Genomic DNA, 15,691 nt, shown 5'->3' on the forward strand with positions numbered 1-15,691 from the left:
CAAGAGAATCATCTGGGTTATACTGTACATGCGCAGACCTGTAGCACAAGACCTTGACGATTTCTCTCTCAAAAGATTCTCCCCCTAAGCAAATTATCTACAAAGTAAAACCCTGCGCTGATGCGTTTTTGTCTGTGTCCTGGCTTCTGAAACATGAAAGCAGGCAGCCATAGTGAGAAAAGGGGCTGCGCGGATCAGCAGAAAAGACGGGAAGATCTGCCCAGGACGTCTGCGAGATCTGAAGGGAGGCTGTGATCACGCTGTCTCATTAGATAAGTCTCAACTCTCTGCTTCTCTCTCTCTCTCTCTCCACTGCTGCTGCTCAGGAAAAAAACCCAACAGATTTTTTGAAAATCAACTGCTGATTTCAGAGTTGTGCTTCACCTTCCAGCGTTTGTGCATATATATGACCTGTGTGCACCTGTTAATGTTAATGTGAATATGATGAGCGAAGCCCATTTCCTTTCTTCACATTTTTTCTCAGGTGCTGTATTTTGCATATAACTTGATAGTTCTGCACTGCGTATGTCTCACATCATTATATTTTCAGCTGCATTTTTCATCAATGTTTTTCTATTTAATCCGTTTTAATTGTGATTAGCTAATAGTGATTTCTAATTTTTACTATACATTCCTACATACCACATTGTTATAGGGCTGGGTAACAAACTTTATGGCACCAACCGAATTGCTTCGATACCATAGAGTATCAAAAAATGTCATTCGGTACCAAATTTCGATACCTAAGGAGTAAATCTCATCAGCGTCAGTGCACCAGTAAGCATGCAGCATGCTTGTACCGAGATCTAATAACGCTGGTGATTGGCTGTCCAACACATTTCACATTGTAGAGGCATGCAGGAAAAATACTACGTTACGCCCAGAGATGGGGCTCACTGTTTTTGTTTTTTACTGCCAGCTGCTTATCTGCACAGATAACGAAGTGAACTTTGTGCACGCTGCTTGTTAGCTAGCCAGTGCAGCTAACCTGTATCTGCTCGTCGGTGAGTCCGTTTACGGCATCGTCCCCCGGGATGAAAGCCCCGGCGCATCATCTCCTCGCCACCTCAGGGATGGATAACCTAGAGTGTTTCTGACGGCAAACACGGTGTTGCTTAACGTTACAGACCAGCAGATGGTTGTCAGATCTGGGCTAACTGCTCGTTAGCACAGAGAAAGTAAGAGGTCTCACTCTGCCATTATTTCCCAGTACCACAAGCGTCACCCACATAGTCGTTCTTCTTCTTTGATTTAGGCAGACTAGATGCTACAATGACGTATTGCTGCCATACTGTTTATTATTAATGTTCCTTTCGACATTGATTTATATTTTATGTAGTCCAAAACAGTACAGGTATTCCATAATTTTCTTCATTTTCGTCTAGTTATCCAGGTTGAGTAAAGTGCGCAGCGTAAAAACATTTTGTCCAGCTGCTCCCAGGTCAAGTGAGTAATTGTACCGTAATGTGTATTGAATTTATTTTTTGTTAAAATGGATTTTATATAATTGGTATCGAAAAAAGTATTGTTCAGGAACCGGTATCAAAGTCAAGCTATCGTACCGGTACTGATATTGGAATTTCTTTGAACGATACCCAGCCCTACATTGTTAACATTGATTATTGTGTTTCTGCATTATTTTCTATTTCTTTGCTACCTGCAGCAGTAATCCCAGTTTCCCCAACGTTAATGTCAAATCCGATGTTATCATAACAAAAGACACTCCATGAGCAGAAAAAAACAATACCAATGCAGTATAAAGATCCTTCTTTCTTGGCTCCCCTCCTCCACTATATAGCTGCCTTTATAACAATGGTGCAGTTTCCATGGCAGCTAGAGCATGTTAAGCTTTAGGATAACAGTGGAAAAAAGTGGGGAGAAGGACAGGGAATAATCACAGGGTATGAGGGACTAAAAATAGCAAAGGACTTAATCCCAGGCATTATTTATTCATCTAAAACTTCTCGTGCTGGCTGTGTAAACATCATTTCTCCTGCAGTTTCTTGTTGGGCAGGCAGGCCGTTTTCTGACCTAAACCCCCACGGTCTTACTGACTGACTAATACCATGGCTATAGGAGAGGGGGGGATACAGTCGCAACACAAAGACAACACACTCTGGGTGAACATATAGGGGTTGGATTTGTTGTGGTGAGGCTGTCTGGTGAGGGAAACTGGTTCTGGATTATTGCAAGCAATCTATTACTATTCCTACTTCCTTATTATTAGATGAAGCATGAGAGATAAGAACGGGACTGCATAATAGAGAGTGAAATAAGCTCAGAACTATTGCTTTGTCACTGAAAAACATCCACAGTGACAACTTGCCAATTTGTAATTAAACATCTCTCTAAATTATGGCATACGTGACCAGAAAATGCGATAATGTTTATTTTAATCATTGTCAGTTCATGTGTTATGTGCACTGATTTGTAATGTATAGACTATAGTGAAGCTGTAGTGTGTGTGTGCGGTGACTGTGGCTGCTTCTCCGAGGCTGTCACACTGCGAGTGTTAGACTGATGAGAAACAGAATAGAGGTCAGCCCCAGGCAGCAGGCAGGGCCAGGCTGCTTGGCTCGGAGAACTGATATCTATCATTGTCTCTTGTTTGGAGAGAACAAAGCTTTGGCAGATATGGCTTTTAAAAGGCCAGTACCAGTGCTGATATTTTGTACTGAAGCTGCCAATACTGTTGCTTATATTTTGTGCTAGTATTTTATATGTATAAACAGTGGATGAACAGTGGAAGTACTATTTAATTTAAATTACCTTTGAAACACTTAGAGACTAAAATGTATGGGTCCGTAATTTCTGAATCATTTACTAACATTTTGCAAGACGTTTCCTGGAAAGAACTATATTGTTTTGAGCAAATTACAGGGAAAATAGAGACAGTGTTCATGTGGTACGCTTCCAATTAATTCCTACTGTAGCCTGGAGAGTCTTTTAGTCAGTGCACAATAGAGCTACAGCGATAAACAGTGTATATGTTGGCAGACAAGTAAAAAGACATTGCAGTACAGAAATGCTCAAAGTAGGTTTGAGGTCATTTAGAAACAGTGTCACCATTACATAGTTTGCCCATCGATTTTTACACTGTAAAATGTCCAACTCAGTATGTATCTCTGTCACACACAAAAAATCTAAGAGATCTGTATCAAGATTGTTTGTTTATGTTATGTGTTGATATTAAAAAAAATGTATGTGGGCCAGTGTATCATTATCAGATTTTACAGATAACAGATAACGACACCCAAATGTCGATATCTGTATCGGCCTCAAACATCCAGTATCAGCCGGGCTGTAGTGCAGATCAGCTGAAGTTTCTAATATTAGGCTAAACAAATGATGAATTAATATATATTACACATATATTTCAGTCGAGCTTTTCTTTCAAGGAAATTCACATTTTCCCTATAATTAGTACCAAATTACATAGGGGCCATTCTGTGTCAAATCAGATAGAGGTTTTTGTTTACATTTTAGATTTTGTTCAAACTTTATGTATATGCTATTTGACACCAAAAAATAAATTCTGTAAAATATTTTCGCTGAATTTTGAGAATTGCACAGTTTATTGCCCCTGGGAATGTTGTCATTTTCGCCCCCTAAAAAAACGTCTCAGGCGGGAAGCCATTTCTAGGGCTCAATATCTTCAGACATGTAAATGTGGTAGGGGCACAGACAAAACGGTGTACAGCAGATTCAAATGACTGAAAGGCACAAGCAGGTGTCATATTTTTTATTTACTGGCCCTTGAAAATGGGAAAAATGTGCAAAATGGGTGGTTTTGGGGCCCCAGGCAGTCCCCCAAAGTATAAACATATGGACGTTTCCATACTTCCGGCTGAAAATACAGTATTTGATTGATGTTATACCAAATTTCAGGGCCTCTTAACATAAACAGAATCCAATATATGGCAAGTATGTGGCAAGTAGGTGATAGGAGTTCATACAAGTTCCATTTGAGATACAGTCCAAAGCTTTAGGGGGGAAAATTTGTGAGTGAACCTTGAGTGTAGCATATTTTATACAGATATGTGTACCCAAGGTTAAGAATCAACCTCCATGCTCAAATTTGTATTTTTTTTTTTGAAGGGTTAACAGTTCTATAAGACAAACTTAAGTGAGTTAACTGAGTGCGTCCAGCTTTGAAATTAAGAATTAATTTATAAGAAACACAACTGAAAAATTCACTTCATAAAATATGCAAAGGAAGGTAGTTTTCACTGATTATTTTACAGACTGTTTTCATGTAGACACACATACACATACAGTTCAGATTAAAAACAGTATATGATAGCAAAGCTGTGAGCAAACAATAGGCTAGTGTAACTCTAGTGAGATGGTCACTCCGAACTCTCCCTGATTATCAGCCTACACATAGAGCGTACAAATTCACAGGATTTATGGTTTGATTCAATAAGTGGTGTCACGGTCTAATACATTTTCAATCCAGCAAAAATAAGGAGTGTCTGAGACTGTGCATTTCACTTCCATTTTCAAGTCATTGCAGTATTGGGTTTAATAAAAATGAAATTTTTGAGACTTGAGAATCAGACATTTCAGAGTTTTCCTGACCCATTTAGAGAGCTTTGTCCTGGTTTATTGCTTAACACAACACTGTTTCCAAGTGTCTGCAATCACTCAAGCAGATGAGAATGCAGAAAACATGTCACATTTATTATGACATAACCACTGACTGTAATGGACATGACATTTTCAAAAACCTTTATTCATGCATTTTTTTGTACAGGTGGCTCCCTAAAAGCTTCTTTTATGCAGCTGAACAATCCACATGTCAGAAATGACCCATATATTGAATTATAGTTTTGATATTGTACCTGATTACTGATAATATATTTTTCAAGCCTGAAACCAATAAGTTTCAGTGAGTATACTAGTACTAGTTCAAATCAGCTTTACAATTTAGCAAAACCAACTACTGCACCCAACAACAAAATGTTAAAGCTGCTCTAATCAATATTTTTATGTTAGTAATGGATCAGATGACTATGTGTATTGTGAAAGGGGTTGCTCATAGTCACAAACCCACAGAGAATTATCACCCGACTGCAGTTTCCCTCAGCTTTACAAAGCGTTTTAGCTCATTGTTTTGGTATAACATTCAAAACTACTTTACTGTTTTGGATCACTCTTAGTTTTCCTTGGTGTCATCTTCAGCAGGCAGCTCTTTTCGGAGAAAAAGCTCTGATAAAATCACTGCACTTTACCTGCTCCGCAACAGCAGACAGACAGCGTTAGCAACTAGCTGGTGAACATAATGGTGCATTTAGCAGCTAAAGAGACAGATTTTTTTGTATGGAGTTGGTGGAGACCAAAACAGAGCTAACAAGAGAGTGAATATTGGCCTTACATTCATCAGGTGGACACAAACATTGCGCCAAATAAATGCTAATGTTGCTCTGTGTCTGCCGGATGTGTAAAAAATAAACTGTTTGCTAAACACGTTTAGCTATCAACTGATAATATGTCAATTGTTATCTACATTTTACTGGCCAAAACATCAATTAATGCAGGTTTAAGAAAATGCTGGTGCAGAATTGATTCACTAACAATGAATTGTTATAAGGGCTAGGTTTTTAACCTCAAGACTTTTTGGTTGTTTCTGTCAAGTATCAAAAGCTGGCCTTGGCTAGTCAGACTGGTACTGTTCTTTACTTATTCTTTGATCAGAAAGTTTCTGATTTAATATATAATTTGACCAAATTTAGACTGTATTCAGGCAAAGTTACTGTGCAACTGCTTGTGTTTAGCCAACAGTTAACATTTGAGAAACGTGGCTAATTTTGTTTAAAGAAAAACAACAGTGTTTTGGGCGGGGGCATTTATATTCCTCAAAGTAATGTTTTGGAAAAAAGTATCATTTTGGCATTGGTACTAAACCCCATGTATTGTATTGGCATCAGTATTGCCAAATTATTACATGCTCTCGGTTTGGTCTTTTAGAAATGATTGAGAACTACTGGTACATTTAAGCATGTTGCTAACGCTCTACATAGTGTGTTTTTGTGGCAGAAGTTGGTTGGAATGACTACCAAACCACTTCTAAAAGTTGTCACAAGAGCTTCTTGGGGTATTAGCTGTATACTGAACTGAGGGCTGGATCCTGACTGTTTCTGAAAGGTCTCCAGTCAAGTTCTGCAAGATGTGAAGCATTTGTCGATACCAAAGGAAAATTTATTTGCCAGGATCTTGAATAGAGTTTGGTTTTGACATTTTCTACACACAACAAAGGGGCGATATGTCGGTGTTGGTTGCAAGTCCAAATTATCAAGCTCTCTGCATCTCTTTCTGTTTGTCGCTCTTTCTCTTGCTCTGTCCGTGGTGCTGAAAGCCTCCATTCACTGTCAGTGTCTGTTGAGACAAGCTTTCTTGCTCAGTGTCCTTGGACTTGTATTTCCATTTAGAAAAGCAGGCGCTCTCTCCAAAAGCCAGCAAGGCTCCTTCTGAATAGAGCCACTCACAGCGGCATTGAGAGCACTGTGAGGTTTGATCGGAGACGATACCCTGTGCTGTCAAAATTACCCTGCAACATTTAAGTTCAGAGACACAACAGACCTGCTGTGTTAAACACATAGAAGAAGACATGGATGAAAGGGCTTGTATTTGCACATGTCCAACTGACAAGATATGAGAGGATACTTTTAGCTGCATCATTATTTACATAGCGGCCATGCAAGACAGAGGATGTTTCAAGTGCATACTGTATAATTTGTTGCAAAATTATAGAGCTCACTGTGTTTAGAAATAGCCCAGGTAGCAATTTGCAGCATTAATGAGCTTTTATTTAATTGCAGAGCCGTCCCATGTTTGCAGTTTTAAAGAAAAGAAGAAAGAAAAGATAGCCTTTTATGTTCTCCCTTGACCTCTGACGGTTCTTCAGTCAAAAGGCTTTTATAACTCTACCTTGTTGCGTAACATACCTGCGGCTTGTTCCTGTGTCAGACTGAGCTGGCGCAGGCATCAGAATATGTAGGTCAATTCTCTGGACAAGATAATCCCATCTAAACTGTTGTTGGATTATCAACTAAAATAAACCTGTTCAGGTGATGGGTCACTGCCTGTTCAATGTCTAATCCGACAGTTTAATGAAAGTTACCAAACAGATGTTCTAATTAGGACTGGACTAATGGTGGAGGCTGTTATTGAAACGGATAGTTCTGGATTCAAGCTACTGAAAGCCCATGTTTTGTACTTTTCGTATGTTTTGTTCATATTAACACAAAAAATTACAAAGAATCATAACCTCTAAGCTACATTGAAATCATCATTGAATGTTAAAACAAAGTATTTTTTTTAGCAGGGGAAATAACTTCTTAAGGTGGACTGAGGAATCTTCCACTCCAGGTTTTACAGGCTAAAAATCCTGAAGCTGCTGAGGAAAATCCTCCCACATCGCACTGGAAAGCTGTCACATCAGCCTCGGGGGGTTGTGGCCAGTATCTGGTATTAAATAGAAGGTCACTGTGGACCTGACAACAGCAAGTCAATATTTCAGGCAAAGTCTATTTTTAATTATCCAGATTAACAGATAAATCCTAGCTTTTCATTGACAATCAGTTGACCTGAAGTTGGAGTGGTCGTAGAGGATATTGAGGCCACGTTCTCTGTATTTTTATGTAAATTTATGGTGTTTAGCAACATGGGGGGAGCCACGTTCTACAATTGAAAACATACTAATGGTGGATTAGGGCTTTTCAAAAGTGAAATACAGGCTGTCCCTTGTACTCCAACAGGTGGTGGGGTTCCCAAAATGCTATCCCTCTGACCTGTTTGACCCACAAAATTAGGAATCGCTGCATAGAGATAAACAGTTTGTGGCACTAATTCTCCAGTTGGGTGCCTTTAAACATTGCAGAAGAAGAGGATGCAACAAAATGACGTAATTAAAAGAGCTGAGAGGACTCTGTAAGACTCTGTGAGGCAGCAGAGGCACCGCTAATGAACGGAATTCAGATTAGGCTACATGGATTGCATTCAGATTCATTCAAACTTGATTTTTTAAATATGTGACAGCCCTATGGTGGATATTTTATCACTCAGTACATTTAAATTTGACTATTTTGATGCCAACAAAATAATAAATGAATAAGCCTTCAGCAAGGCTTTGAAACATCATTTAGACCTTTATGTCGGGAAATCTAAAAATCAAAGAAAGTATAATTGAACAGTTAACTGAACAAAATATGAAAAATCCAAAGAAAAATCAAAATAATTAGATAAATATAAATATCAAACTTCTTTCTGGTTTCTGGTCACATGATTCTGAGGGTGGTGGGGGGTGCGTCGGGAGGACTTATGACCTCAGTATTTAAACCCTGGCTGTGGCCCTGATTGGACTAGGCTGTTGTAAGGTGTTTGACAGGGCACAACATAACTGAACATAAACATCAACATAAATGTGCAACAGCATTTGTCATCAGTAAATCATTACTGCATTAATTATTAGTATCTTACTGTATGTTTATCCTGTACAGTAAAGCCAAGGATGCTGAGGGGAGAGGGTGGACATAGACCTTATGGGTAATGTGGTTATAGATTTCATTATTTCTGCTCTTAAATAAAGACTATCAATAATTTCTGGTAATCATAGGTAGCACAATTAATTTGAAAATTATATATTGAGGTTCAAAAATGCTACATCTGTCACCTTTAATCAAACAAAGCCACGCAAAAGCTACAATTTGATTATGTTTACACTGCATCGCCCATTCCTCCCTCTGTGTGCAGAGTCATGGGCTTAGTGGTCAACATGTGATTATGTGAAAGTGTTGGAGGAAATATGGAATTATTTAAAAAAAAAAAAAAAAGCTACAATGCACTACTGTGGCTTATATGAGCTCAGTGGCTAAGCTACAATAGCGCTTGAGGCTAACAGATGGCCAACCTGTGGCCCTTTTTCTGGCGATTTAGACTGCGTGTGTGTGTGTGCAAGTGTGTATGTGTGTGAGTTTATAGCTGCAAGTACACATTAACTCACATGTCATTCCTTTGTTGAAAGAGAGCGATGGGAAATGGGATTTTGCTCCACAGAATGGTATGGTTATTTAAAGCGAGGCAACACAACAAAAGAGGGAGACTGGGAAGAGAAAGTGAGATAGTGAGAGAATGGATTTTAGTCATATGTTTACCTGCCAGTGGGACTTTTTCTGTATTGTTACCATGGCAACAGCAGCTCGCTGTATTTGTGTGTGTGCGTGTGTGTGTGTGTGTGTGTGTGTGTGTGACAAGGGATGTAATTCTGCCTGTCATGAGTGCAGCCTAGAGCTGGCTCCCCAGCAGCTGGTTGCCATGAGACCAGACAGACACATCCTCCGCTCCAATGATAAATCTTTTCTCTTGACGCTCAAATCACCGAACAGATGAGGTACATTTTGTTTTCTGAGATATGTCAAGATAAATGGCCACGTCTGTGCTCTGTATTACTCAAAATTTAACATATCAATCATTTCAAACGTAATATCATTAGAATGTCATTACAATTACCGGGGTAAACATCAGCTTAGGGAAGATCATTTAAAATGTGCTTGGAGTAGAACTTAGTTACTGTACTTACAGGGGGTTTCCCCATACATAACAAAAGCACACTTGTTTGATGGTCATAGTAATGAGACCCTGAACCTCGTGTAATTTATGTCAATCTGTTATAAATCAGGCTGAAATGCACATTTTGATTATTTAACATTACAACAAGTCTGCTTCTTTTGCTATTAGCTATCCACCTGTGCAGTAGACCAGTTAGCTAGCTCTAGCTAAAGTAATTAGTCTTTTGGACAAACCAAGCAAACAATCCAATAATATCGTAACTTTTCAGTTAATATTAATTCAGCTTATATCATATCATGAATGACTTTGAGAATTTACAGTAAAAAACAGTGAATAATGTTAAGTTGACTTGATGTTTCCTTCACGTTTCTTACTTTCCTACACATGGGTTTTCCCATCTATGCTAACTGATGGCTACGAGTTAAAGACTCTGAACCCCATGTAATTTGCGCCAGTGTGTGGTACTGTAATCACTACAGTTGTGCTTCCTTTGCTATTAGCTATCTAACTGTCCAGCAGACTCGTTAGCGAGAGCTAGCTAACGAACTAACAGAGCAAACAAAGCAGTAATACTGTAACTGTACAGCTAATGATTCAGCTAATATCACGGATAACTTTTAAATTACACTGAAATATAGTCAATTAATGATGTTTCCATCGCATGTTAGCGTAGAAAGATATCTGCTGAATTTATTGTGAAATACTGTATATTGTTTAACACTCTAATTTACAAGTTTTCATATTGTAACAAACCAGTGTGTTGTTACTGTTTCAGTCCATACTGTTACAGGACTGCTAAGCTATCCAAAGTGTACTCTTCTTTTCTTGTTATAAAGCACTATTTTCAAGGTCAGGCATAAATGTAACATGGTACCGTGTCCCTGTTTTTATCATAGAGGGGTCCTGAGATGACGGAGGTGGAGCCAGTGTTGGACTTTGCCTCCTCGGGGCGCTCTGGGAGGAGAAATGCCCTGCCTGACATCCTGGGCTCTCCTGCGGGCGTAAACCCTGGCGACCTGCCTCTTAAGCTGGCTGAGCTGTCCCTCAAAGGTAAAGTACGCAATCTTTTCGTTTTCATTATTACAATATTGAGCACACGTTCTGTAATCTGTAATCAACTTGAATTTGTAGTGCAAGTCCTGATATCATGCACAGTTCAAAATCTGTCAATCTTGCTAGAGTCTGAGTACTTGAATGTAAAAAGGTTACCTGCCATGACCTTTGGTCTAACTTTAACAGGCCATATCTGGTTGTTGGGATGTATATACTTTTTAACAGTTAAAGTCTTTTAGACAAAGAAAGGATGATGGGACTGGGAAATAGCCAAATTAAACATGAAGACACGTCACTTCTAATTTAAACTCAACCCAGGCCTGATACTGCTAGCTACCCCGGTAGCTGAGCACACTCGGCTGTGACGTTTGGTCCTTCGGGCCCAGCTCGGGTCCATATATGGCTGCCAGATATGGCAAAGATTTGGGCCTGAAGACTTAGCGTTGAGAATCAGCTCCAGTTAGAAGCATTCGGGCCAGCTGTGGGCTAGGATTGCCACTTGGGAATTGGCTATAACTTGCCAATTCCATGCCAGAATCATCCTAAGTCATTCATCACGACTCTGGCATAAGTGTGGCTACCACGCGGGCCAAATATAGAGCACTGTTGGGCTGAGTATTTTTGGCTACATGGGTAGCAAGCAAACAAGCATGCTGCTAATTTAAATATGATGACACAATTTGTCTTGCATGCTCCAAAAATGTATGAAGTACAAATCTGGCTTTGCTAACTCTTGTTCTGTCCTTACAAGCCCATCTCTGTGCACTCTCAAATCTTGACTTGCAGACTGTCAGGCTCAATAGTTTTATTGCCAATTAATTAACAACGTTTTGTTACATTACGCTTGTCTCCCCATGATCCTGGAGTTCTGGACATGATGCATTTTCCCCCTATAGCCCCAAATTAGTCCCAGATGTGTGAGAAACACACTTGATTTTTGTGACGGTTTTAAAACTGGCTTTGCTGTTTTTTTCACACAACAGGGGCCATAAAATGACTCAAAAGCAAAACATGTCAGCACCTAGTGATGTAATAACCATAAGGACATTTGTATTGATCAGCAATTGCTTTGGAAAGTCTAATTCTTTCTTTTTGCCCTTGAAAGTGACTGCAACATATTTCTACTTGTGTCTTTTTGGGTTTGCGTGCAGATGGTCCGGGAGGGGCCCAGTCACCCACGGCGGAGGAGCCTCCAGCGCCGCCGGAGAGCTCAGAGGGGAAAGAGGGATCGTAGGGACTCGTTAATTTACCTCCCCCGGAGACCTGCAAAGATAACCTGTGAGACGGGATGAGGAACGAGATAGAGGGCGACCTGTGGGAGAAAGAGTGATTATCTTGTGGAGAGTCAGTCTGTTTGCAAAGCAGCTGAGCCACGAAGGGAGAGTGAGGGACCGACTCCCCAAGGACTGGAGCCAGGAGCTTAGGACTGTTTGGCACTCAGCACTATCTGAAAAGAGTCAGACATCACTTAGTTATGAACCAGTGAGTCTGTGTCTGTGTCTGTGTGTGTGTGTGTGTGTGTGTGTGTGTGTGTGTGTGTGTGTGTGTGTGTGTATAGGTGAGCTAAACACTCACCGCAGACACTACACTGAGAATCAAAGGGACCATGACAGATTGTATACTGTACACTACTATTTTTGTATGATTTATTTAAAACTTAACAGGTTCTCATAAGTCAAACTGTAATGTGTACCATGTCCTTGCATTTCCTGCTAATTTTTGTTTTATAGTGATGTGTGTTATTTTACACTGACAATAGTAGGAGGGCTTTGATAGCAGCCTTTAGTGGCTCGAAGCTTTTTAATCCAGCTGGATGCAAAATGGCACATGTGACATAAGAAAACTGTAGATTTAAGAAAACTGAGAACTCTTTGTGTTGTCTTGCTCACTTATCCTTTTACACTAAATGTGTATGATCTACTGTATGTTTTCAAATCTGAGGCTGTTGTACAGTATATCTACATTAGAAATGTACAGTTTTTACCCCTCATCACGAGACTGTTTTCATCCTAGCAACAACGACCAGGGATTTGATCCATTTATTTTTTAGGTGTCCGAGGTGATAACGTGGAGCCGTCCATATCTTGAGACATTCCTTTAGAAAATAGTGTCCCACTGCCAGCAATGTACACACTGCTTCATTATAATACTGAGAAAAGTCAAAGATTTCCTTTTGTTTTTTGCTCAAGGCTGCTTTTAAAAGTCTCTTCATTTTCCAAACCTCTGAAAATGTGCCTAGTGGCAGTTCACAACCGAAAACCTGTGTTGTGTTCATTCTCTGTGAAGTACTGTTATTGACTATTTTGGGCTACTGATATTTCCTGTTTTAATAGGAGGTATCATAACACCTCTTTACTGCTTGAACTGTAAATGAAAGAAAAAACACTTTTTTGTAACATTCTGCAGACCTGCATCTGGTCCAGGTCCTACACTCCTACTGTATACTGTCAGAAACGCAGTCAGTTTTGTGTAAACTTCAGCAGGGCTTTTTTTTTTTTTTTTTTTGCAGCGCGAGGCTCCTCGCGCGTGCTTCTTATAGCAACAGCAGCATATGCCCGCTGACTGGGCACGGGAGCAAGCATCAAGCAACACCAACGCCACAATGTGTTTTGAGTGCGAAAATGGCAGTACACTTTCCGCACGGAGAAAAGTCTGTTCACACTCATCAACACATAAGCAGAGCTGTGAATAAGATGCAAGACGGAGAGTGAGAAACGCAGCAATCCACATTTGTCAGCTAGCCACTCACTGCTACTGTGTATATACTGTGCTGTATTGTAGTATAATGTGTGTCATACATGCTGCCTGTATGATTACCAGACTTTATTCACATACTGTACCCACAAAGAAACGATGTTCTGTAATTGTCTCTATTTGAAGATGTTTTGCCGGTGGCTGTCTTTATGTGGATGTTTCACAAATGCAACAAGGAAAGCCTGGTGTGCTGCTGCCCAGCCTCTGTTTTGATGCTGTACTACTACTAATTCTGATGAGGATGATGTTTATGGTCTATCTGAAGCTGTATGATCAACACTTTTTTGGGGGTCGATGAATCAGAGGTGTATTTTGTAGTGTCCTGATCTCTGTGGTGCATATATTTTACTTTGCTGGATTGGATCCTTTATGTTGATTCTATCTGGTGGTGAAAATTGCCATATTAAACCCACAAGCTTTACATATACATCTGTGTGTTGAATAGTGTCATTTCTTTGAAAGGCCCTCAATACTAGTGGTTGACCTATACATTTTGGCATAGCCACGGCATGTTGGAAATAATGACAATATTTAAGTGATTATGATATCATTTAGTATTTAGAGTGTCTTTAGCCACGCTAGCGGCAGGGCTCTGTGGAGGGCATGGTCAGTACACCACTTTGGTGAATTGACATGGACATTTGTATGGACAATCTTTGTCTACATGGAACAGTAGCTGATGAATCCCCAAATATATTATAGCAGCTGTCGCCATTGTAAACTCATTTTATCAGAGAGAAGGAGTTCTGCGTGCTAAGTCTATCTACTTAGTAGCAGGTAGAGCAGAAAGACTTAAAAGTCTTAAAACTTAAAGGGGAACACCACCAATAATACACATCAGAGTCTGTTTACAGGTCTTGTGGAGTACTACTGTAGTTGTGAAAAAAAGGTGTTAAAAGTTATAGTCTTTTGTGTCTCCAGACAGAGCTGTGTGAAGTCTGATAAATGTCCTCAAGTGATGTCACTTGAGTCAGCATCAGTTGCGTCTGAAAAGTTTTAAAATCTGGGGGTGTGGCGTTAGAAAGAAGTGATCTTACCAGACCTCTGTAGCCCGCTGCTCATCTCTGCTGGAGACTACATTAGCCGCTACTAGCACAACATCTCTGACCGAACTGTCGCCCGTCACGTTGCATTGTGGGTAACGCAGGCGCCAGGTTTTGACAAGGAAGAAGAATGCGTGGAATAAAAAAAGATGACATCTCTGGTTCTGCTGCAATGATTTTGATTCTTTTGTAAAACTGTCCATCATGAGTCCGACAGTGTTATAGGAGTGCAATGATAAATCAGTGGCGTACTCTTTTTAGAATTTTTAAAATTTGAGTTTGAGTTTTGCTGTTTGTAATAGTGATGAGAAAGATGGCTGCATGTTTGATGATGATAATGATTTGATTGTTTTTTGTAATTATGATATTGATCAACCCTATCATATCAGTGTTTAATGACATACAGTTTGAGCCCCACAAGCGAAGGGGCCTAACGCTGAAGGACTAGTCTGGCCAGACTGACACGAAATTTGATATGGATATTAATGGAGGATTGCTAATACTTTTGCTGACCTTTCCTCTCACGCAGCCGTCAGGTCGAAGCACCACCATCAGGCCAAAGGTTTCACTTCTACACAAGTGAAAGAACCAAAAAAGAAATCCGACACAGTGTTGCTCACTTTTGCTCACTTTATTTACGGTGTATCGGTCCTCAGACCTTCATCAGATAAGATTAATGTATTCATGATTTCATCACGCAAATGAGGTAAAATAAATGAATTTTGAATTCTGATGAAGGTCGGAGGACCAAAAATGTTGTAAATAAACTGAGTACAAGTCCTGAGTACTGAGTTTATGATCCAACGAGCCTGTCTATAAGACTAAATGGAGAGCAAGAACTCTGCAGTAAGTGTCACTTATACACAAGAAGTTTCAAAAGCTAACGGACAAATTGCCATAAAAGGCTTCATGCTGCCCAGAGGATGAATCCTTTCCAGTCTGGACTCCATGGGTTTTTCTGTAGCGTCACCCTCAGGCCTAAACATTAACTTTGAACCCAAGATATCTCAATATAGACAGGTTGCTTATTCATGGTCTCAGAGGATAAACAATTTTGATTTTGATGACTATAGCTTTCAAATTCACACTCCACAGCAGTTTTATATTTGGGTGTCATGACAATGGAATTTCTTTTTCCTTTTTCTTTCTTTTTTTTTTATTAACTACAAGTGATTATAAATAATAATACTTATTCAAATACTTAAATACTTTTTTTTTACCTGAATCAGCTGATCAGACACACCCTTTGTTTTGCAATAGTGCAGAGGTTG

The 15,691-nt window shown here is 39.7% G+C and overlaps 1 protein-coding gene across 3 annotated transcripts in view; it reads left to right on the forward strand.

Annotated features, from left to right (window-relative positions):
* Positions 1 to 13,804, forward strand: part of pkib (protein kinase (cAMP-dependent, catalytic) inhibitor beta) — a 28,833-nt gene extending 15,029 nt beyond the window's left edge. For all 3 annotated transcript variants that reach the window (XM_044170963.1, XM_044170962.1, XM_044170961.1), the window contains 2 exons: positions 10,467 to 10,620; positions 11,775 to 13,804. In XM_044170963.1, the coding sequence (XP_044026898.1) occupies positions 10,479 to 10,620; positions 11,775 to 11,857 (225 nt within the window). In that variant the 5' untranslated portion in view covers positions 10,467 to 10,478 and the 3' untranslated portion in view covers positions 11,858 to 13,804. The remainder of the gene's footprint in view (positions 1 to 10,466; positions 10,621 to 11,774) is intronic.
* Positions 13,805 to 15,691: the final 1,887 nt, after the last annotated feature.

The sequence above is a fragment of the Siniperca chuatsi genome, linkage group LG17, assembly GCF_020085105.1.
Source record: "Siniperca chuatsi isolate FFG_IHB_CAS linkage group LG17, ASM2008510v1, whole genome shotgun sequence".
In the NCBI taxonomy this organism is placed as follows: Eukaryota; Metazoa; Chordata; class Actinopteri; order Centrarchiformes; family Sinipercidae; genus Siniperca; species Siniperca chuatsi.